At 40.1% G+C, this 8,338-nt stretch overlaps 1 protein-coding gene across 3 annotated transcripts in view; it reads right to left on the bottom strand.

Annotated features, from left to right (window-relative positions):
- Positions 1–206: 206 nt before the first annotated feature.
- ZFP90 (ZFP90 zinc finger protein) overlaps positions 207–8,338 on the bottom strand; it is a 38,493-nt gene continuing 30,361 nt past the window's right edge. Inside the window, exons 3-5 of one of the 3 annotated variants that reach the window (XM_043600932.1) lie at positions 7,756–7,882; positions 7,322–7,417; positions 207–799 (exon numbers count right to left, since the gene is read on the bottom strand). In XM_043600932.1, coding sequence (XP_043456867.1) covers positions 612–799; positions 7,322–7,417; positions 7,756–7,882 — 411 coding nt within the window. In that variant the 3' untranslated portion in view covers positions 207–611. Of the gene's footprint in view, positions 4,036–7,321; positions 7,418–7,755; positions 7,883–8,338 lie in introns of all 3 variants that reach the window. The other 2 variants (XM_043600931.1, XM_043600930.1) reach the window with 2 other exon arrangements.

The raw sequence follows: 8,338 nt of genomic DNA, 5'->3' as shown, positions 1-8,338 counted from the left end.
GAAAATAAATAAAAACACTAAAAAATAAAAAAATGATGGTTATGAAATATTTCACACAATGTCTTTCTAGTAAACATTCAATAAATGGTACCTATTATTAACTCACCTGACTGTGATAAGATTAGCAGTCAATCCCTCCTTCTTGACACACCATGGTTTTAATCTTAGCCATGTTGTGAAAACTGAAAAAGACAAACTGACTCCCATTCAACTAAGAAGGCTATTTATTGAAATAATACAATGATGTTACAAGGATGCATTTCATGTGGCCTAAAAAGTTGGGTGTTTGTAAGCGCATGGTGCCTGGTTGCTGGAACTAGAGAATCCTCTGCTCAATCAACCACGCATACCATGAACATTCTGGGCTCCTTCACTATGAATGAAGATGTGCTGATATTCAGACACTGATTGATCTAGGCCAAGCTCCACACACAAACCAGTGGTTTTCTTTGAGTCTTCTGGAACCAAGTCTTTATAAACTTTCATAAAGGTAGGATAGCACTCAACTGGTTACAATTTATGTCATTCTTGCAAACAGTCCTCTATGAGGATCCCCAATCGGCAGCAAATAAGCTCCTGATAAGAATGGTAGCCACTCAGTAGTGGAGGGTCTATGCAGAATTACCCATTGTCAAACTACGTATCAGACAACACGTGGTCTTGGCACTGTGTGTGTTTAAATATGGAACATCACAAACAAGGTGTTTTTGAACAGTTAATGTCTTGGAAGAGCAGATTCTCATCTTGTTCCACTTATTGGGCTGGACACCACACATTTCAGCCCCCACGCACATTTTTCCTGCAAAGAATTATGAAGAATCATTGGGAGCTACCTCATGTGGTCCAGGATGAGACAAGGATGATGGATCCTGCTACTTGGCATGCAAAGAAGGCAGTAAGGAAGGCTTACCATCGCCACTACCCATATAACTCCATCTCATGATTCATCAGAGTGGGAAATTTTTATTATCTTAAAGGGGGAGAGGCTCTTGTGTGAAAGGGGTCAAAGTGCACACTTGCTTCCAAATTTCTCTCCACTGTTGGCACCATGAACAAACAAAGGTTTAGGAAATTCCTTTGGGATAGCCCATGGGAGGCATGAGAGAACATTAGGGATTGGAGTGGGCTATGGAAGCTTAACTTAGGCTTTACGGACAGAAGAGCAGCACTGAACTAAAAAAAGTAAAGGTCATTACATGGATTCCCTAAACTGATTTAAAGACAAATTTTATGACAATGGGTAATTACATTTATACTTCTCCACAGTAAAATTAATTTGGAGAAAATTTTCCCTGTTAGTCCTGTGTTGTTTTCCCATTGATCCAATATAGGAAGCTTGGAGCAGTGATTTTTCATGGGAGTGTCATAAAAAACACAATAAGAGAATTTAATAGGTTTATGAAATTGACACATGTTAGTTTAAAGTATAAATATTACACTTGGGAAAAGGCAAAAAGTCACTAGTAGTTGAACTATTCACAGCTTTTGTTAACATTTTGGTATGTAAGCCCCCAACAAGTTGTTTAAAATAGGCCCGTGACAAATGTGCATGTATTTTGTTGTCTCTTATGCTTTTATGAATTCCCAAAGTATCCAACTTGAGTGCTCATCAAATGTTTGTGCATCTGATTTATTTCAAAATTTACTTTAAAGCCCTCTGAATTCCAAAATACCTTTTCAGTGGACAGACCACTGAAAGATCCAGGCAAAAGAATCTTTTTTTTTTTTGGAAAGGGCAAAAGATCCAGGAGATCTGCATTCTCCACCCAGCTTTGCCATCATAAGCTCTATCACACGGTGCAAACCACTTCACATCTTTGGCTTTTGGTTTCTTCATCTGTACAACGAAGTGGTTGAACCAGTTGATCTCATCCTTTGAATGATGAATTCCTGGGGTGGAATTGGTTTCCATGGTGAATTTGTTAAAAGCTGCAGATGAATGCAGTTGTCAAGCAATTTTAAAAGTAAGTTTTGGTCATTACTGCAGGAGTTTTATTTATTAAAAAAGGCTGTAAACAGAGTGACAAGTCAAACTGTTCAAAGTTGATGATCTCCTGCATAACTGTATTTAAAAGCCTTATAAAGTCCAATACATAGGCATATCATTTCCAACTGGTTATATATGATGTTTGTAGTTGTTTTTACAAAAGTCTGTAATCAGATTTGAGAATGTAGCTTCTATTTATTAAAAAACATGGTCTACTAGCATAGAGCTTTCTTCTCACACCACACACATGCACACGCGTGCGTGCGCACACACACACACACACACACACACACACATTCATTACATTCTCAAGCTTCCTCTCCATTAAGAATCTTCTGATACTGAATATGAACAATATTTTAGCTAAAATTTTCTGCACATTCCTTAATTTCAGGGTTTCTACAGTTTATTTCGTGTATGAATTCTCTGATGTTTAGTTAGCGCTGAGCTTCTACTGAAGTTTTTCCCGCATTCCTTACAAGCATAGGGTTTTTCTCCAGTATGAATTCTCTGATGATCATGCAGATTGGTTTTCTTTCGAAAGGCTCGCCCACATTCATTACATTCATAGGGTTTTTCTCCAGTATGAGTTCTCTCATGCTGAATTAGGGATGAACTTTGACTGAAGGCTTTCCCACAGTCAATACATTCATAGGGTTTCTCTCCAGTGTGGGTCCTCTCATGTTGAGTAAGTGATGAACGTCGACTAAAGGCTTCTCCACATTCATTACATTCATAGGGTTTTTCTCCAGTATGAATTCTGTGATGTTCTATGAAGCTTGTACTCCTTTTGAAAGCTTTTCCACATACATTACACTGATAGGGTTTCTCTCCAGGATGAGAAACAGGTTGTTGATTAAAGTTCTGCTCACATTCATAGGGGTTCTGTCCGGTATGGATCCTCTGATGATCAGTAAAGTCAGTGATGTGACTGAAGTCTTCCCCACAATCATTACAATGATAGGATTTCACTTCATTGACAGTGCTTTCATCTTGAGTAAGAGATGAGCTGTGCTTGAAATCTACACTGTAGTTATTGCTTTGGTAAGGTTTGCCTCTCTTATGAATCCTCATATGCTTATAAAGGGACGGGCTCTGACCAAAAGCCCTCCCACATATGCTACATTCAAAAGGTTTCTCTCCCGTATGAGTCCTTTCGTGCTGGACAAGAGAAGAACATCTACTAAAGGCTTTCCCACACTCCTTACATTGGAAGGGTTTCTCTCCACTATGTGTCACCTCATGTTGAGTGAGGGATGTGCCATGCCTAAAAGATCTCCCACATAAATTGCATCGATAGGGTTTCTCGCCAGTGTGAATTCTCTGGTGTTGAACAAGGGAGGAGCTGCGCTGGAAGGCTTTCCCACAGAGACTACACTGATAAGGTTTCTCTCCGGTATGAGCGTTCTCATGCTGGCCAAGCGATGAGCTATGCCTGAAGGCCTTCCCACACACATTACATTCAAAGGGTTTCTCCCCAGTGTGAATTCTCTGATGCTCAGTAAGTTGTGTCTTCCAGAGGAAGGTTTTTCCACAGTCAGTACATTCATGGTGTTTCTTTCCAGGATAAATTCCCTGATCTGTACCATTGGGGCAAGCTCCCTCTCCTTTATGAGTTTTCTCGTGTTTAGTAAGTGATGATCTATGAATAAAGGCTTTTCTACATTTATCACATTTATAAGGTTTCTTTTTTGCAAGGCTATTACCCTGATTAATTATATCTGAATTCTGTCCCAAATTGCTTCCAAGTGTATCACATTCACTAGGCCGTGAAGGAACATTCAGTTGTGTAACCAGAACTGTGTTCAATCTGGGGTTTTCACCAAATTTATTTTGCTGAAAATTTTCCTCTGGTATGATTGTTTTCTTCTGGGTGGATGCATCTGGCCCCAGATATCTTTTCCAGTTTTCCTGTTGTCTTTCTAACTGGCTACTAACATCCCAAGTGTTTTCGAAAGTGGCACGTGAAAGGCCATCTGCACTACGGGATCCTTCAGATACACTCTGCTGTAGATGTGATGATTTGCCTTCAGGCCTGGTCTTCCAGTCTGAAAGAAATCCAAAGTGCAAAAGTCCCCTATTCCCTCCTATTGAAACAAACTGCTACAGTAGGAATAGGGAAATGAAAGAGATAAAAACTATTCATGATTCCGTCTTGAAATTAATCCAGGAGTTTGGAGAGAAGAGCCAAAATGAAGGAAAGGAAGAGTAAAGAGAAGCGACAGTGCAGGTTGCAGAGCCAGAGCGCATGGCAAGTGTAGAATGAGGAAGCCCACCTAGGAGGGCTGGTTACGAAGTAAGGGAATAAGTGAGCATGAGAATGTTGGGCACAGATACTACTGGAATAAAATCATGGTATGTCTTGCAAGATCCTATCTGCTCTCCACGCTTCTTGTCCATTCTACAAATTATCCCCAAATCTGTCTTCCTAATACAGCCATTTCACAATTTCTTTAAAAGTTACCTCTGAGGCTCCAAATCTTTAAATCCTGCTGAGAAGATCTGCAGTCACTGACGTAACTGAAATCATTCTTTGATATACTTGGAGATCAATGGCTATACTTCACAAGCTGAAATAAAATAATATTTCTGGAGGCAAATCATCCTTGCCTTTACCATTAGGGCTGTGGTTTTTAGTCTGAGTTCTGGTTCCATACTATTCACCTCTCTTGACCAAAAAGGATTTTACTCTGCCTACTAAGTTGATCTCTAAACCCCTGTTTAACCTCAGAATACTAGTAGCAGATAATTAATTAGTTTCTAGGTTCTAAGAATGGTAACTTTTAAAAACTAAGGGGAAGAAGGGTTCTGGAATGATGGAAATGTTCCATATCAAAATGAATTTGGATTAGATGGGTGAATGCATTTGTCAAAGTCAACTGGATGGTACTTAGAAGAGTTGTGTATCTTATTGTATGTACATTTTTCTTACCAAAAAAACATAAATACTGAATTCTGGTTAATGACACATATGAAGTATGCAGAAGTGAAATGTACTCGTGCCGGCAACGTAGTTGGAAATGCATCAAAAAGACAGACTGATAGACAGGTGAAGAATATGTAATAAAGCAAATATAATAAAATGTTAACAACTATAGAATCTTGGTGGTAGGTATACAGTGTTCACTGTATTAATTTTTTTTAACTTTCCACACGTTTGAAAATATTCACAGTAAAATGTTAGGAGGGAAAAAAACCAACAACAAGGGACCCTAACCCCCCAAATTCCTTACCCTGCAATAACATTCAATTCTGATTTCCCAAGGACAGAAAATGCTTTGAATTTCTTTTAGAATACTTCTCAGAGAGACATTCAAGAAATGCTTGTTGATATGAATGAATGAGAAAGTTCTCTCCCCAACCATATTCCAAAACAATCAAGTAATTCCTGACTGCCTTCTATGTGCTCTGCAACACAGACAGAATACATAGACATATAACAGTTTCTTTCTCCATGCGTTTGAAATCTTAGAAATAAGATTTAATCAGCTGACGAAAAAGGAAAACCATCAGATGGTATATTTTTAAATCTGAGTTTGTGTAGTAAAGATGATATAAATGGTACTTGTGATCAGGGAAGGAAAAAATACACATATTAGTATATATTATGTCTATGGATAGACACCTTGAACATAATATATAGCTTTGGATAGGGAGAAAGCATTATCCAATGAGGGAAAGTGTACACTACTTACAGAAAACATTAAAAGAAGTTCAACCCAAGTGAAGCTTGTTTTAGTGGGAACAAAAGAGAATACCAGAAGGTATGATAGGGGACCTTTAAAATGAGTGGGAGTTTCTATTTCCTATAATGAGCTACAGGGAGTGACCGCAAGAGCTTGTCAAAGGCGGGTGGTTTATGAAGATAAAACGTTAAAATCCAATATGGTCCACCCAGTGATGAGTAGAGAAACAAAACATGGTATGTCCATACAATGGCATATTATTCAGCAATACAAAGTAAGGAGGTACTAAAACATGCTACAACATGAACGAACCATGAAAATATGACACTAAGTGAAAGAAGCCAGTCACAAAAGGCTACATATTATGCAATTCCATTTACATAAAATACCCAGAAATGGTAATCCATTGAGAGAAAAAGATTAATGGGTGCAGGGGTAGCGGGGAATGGAGAGTGCTTGCTAGTGGGTATAGGGTTTCTTTTCGGGTGCTGAAAATGTTCTGTAGTTAGATAATGAACTCAGTAAATATCTGAAAAACCATTTACATTGTAAACTTTAAAAAGGTCAATTTTATGGTATGTAAATCATATCTCAAAAAAGCTAAGATTAAAAAATCCAATATGGGTTATAAAAGAAAACACAGGGTGAGCAATTTCAACTGGGAATTCTAGTAATCTCCACCCAGGGCCTGGTTTAGGAGGAAAATAACCTGAATTGCAGGAAAACACTAAACTGACTGGGGTGTCTGGCCTGAGGGATTAGAAATCCAGTGGTTTCTAATGGGCCAAGTAGCAAAATGTGCTGGCTGGGGATGAAAGATGATTCAGACTTTAGGTATTTAATTGCATGGGACTTCTACATGGAGAGGTCCTGTGAGAAGGGAAAAAGGTGACCAGGGTAGAAGTAAGGATGACTTCTGAGTCCACAGTAGAGATTCAAGAGCTGTAACTACCAGAAGGCAGGTGCCCTTTTAAGGTGGTAACAAAGAAAGGGGAAGAAGTTGGAGAGCAGCCTCCTTAAGGCAGATTTGCAAACTCCTTACGGCAGTCAAAGACCTAAAGCCAAGAAATACTTAGCGAGCCAGGATACCAGGCGAGGATGATATTCCAGGAACTGCAGGGAGAGGCAATGAAGCAAACTGGCATAAAGGCACGATGGAAAGAAGATGGTACTACTCCCTAGACAGGTTTTATAGGAGTAGAGTCAGGGAGAGAAGTCTGACGGAGGTTATGAAAAGGCAGAGAATCAAGGCTGTGAGTATTTCCTACAAGTCTGGGGCCAGTGACAGTAAAAGCAGCAAGACTAAAGAAGACGGGAGTTCAATTAAAGTCTGAATGAGTAAGAAAAGGGATCGCTAATAATGAGAGACTGAGGACACCTGAGGAGAAGATAATCCAGCAATAGGGTGACAGTATAGGGAGAAATGGTATTCTGTGTAGGACAAAGGGGCACGTTTTCCTCTAATGCCTGCCAGCAGCAGGAACACCCTATTGGAGAAGGGAGACAGAGAGAAGTGTCATCCAGGAGATGGTGCAGTCTCCTGCAGGTGTAGAAGCTCCCAAGGTACCAATTTGAAGGTGCTTCCCCCCTCCCTCAGCTGTGCCACTGTCTGTATTGATTCCTGCACGCCTGACTCCCCCTCGTTTACCTGGACAGAAAGGTCTTTGGATTTCTCCCTCTGATATCCATGGCTCTTCTCCTTGTTCCAATTTGAAGATCACCTCTGGCTTGGAAACTTGATATCCTGCTCATGGGTAAATACACAAGATTTGGTTGTTTGTGCAAGTGGACAAAGACCCCTCCTATAAGTCAGTACTAGTCCTTGATCGTCAGGAACTCTGAAGGAAAAAAAAGGTGCAACTTGAGGAGTCATGCAATCAAATGACCTATTTTCAGTTCTGCAAAAGAAAGAACTTCACTTAAAGAACAGTCTCAGAAAACTGTAAAGCTGAGTCCCAAAAGGGAGAACAAGCTCTAATGGTGAACATCCTCCTCACAGCCACCCGATCTACGAGCCCCACAACCTTAGCAAATGAGAGAGGAAAGACCTGCCAGTAGGCAAGATACTGAATTGGTCCTTACCCAGAGAAACCAGGTGGCTATAGTTCTCCAGCATCACATCCCTGTACAAGCGCCTCTGAGCAGGGTCCACGTGGTGCCATTCTTCCTGGGTGAAGTCCACAGCCACATCTTTGAATGTCACGGATTCCTGTAGGATCACATTCCTGTTCAACTAGGGATCAACATCAAAAATGTTCCCATGGCAACACTGGGAATATACTGTAGGGTCATCAGGAACAGTGATCACACATTTGATATCCTGTGGGGGCAATGTTGGGTTAAACATACTAGATGTTTATGTAATTTTGTAAAGGATCCAGTATGGCAGGCAGGAAAGTCATCAGGGGCAGTATGTCCTGCAATCCCATATCCCTATTAGCTGTCTTGTTTTCCTGCAAAGCCAAGCCTTGTCATACAATCACCAATTCCTCACTGTCCATGCACTTCCTTTGTTAGAAAATCCAAATACAGCGGGGAGTAAAAACAACAGCCCTCCTTTACCCGCATCACCAATCCCACCACGCTCCCTAGAAATAATGACTGTTTAACAGTTGGGTATTGCTTTGAATTGCTTCATCCCTTTGATTCAAATCCCTTTGAATTG

The sequence above is a fragment of the Prionailurus bengalensis genome, chromosome E2 (assembly GCF_016509475.1).
Source record: "Prionailurus bengalensis isolate Pbe53 chromosome E2, Fcat_Pben_1.1_paternal_pri, whole genome shotgun sequence".
Lineage (NCBI taxonomy): Eukaryota > Metazoa > Chordata > Mammalia > Carnivora > Felidae > Prionailurus > Prionailurus bengalensis.
This window is presented reverse-complemented; position numbering and strand designations above follow the sequence as displayed.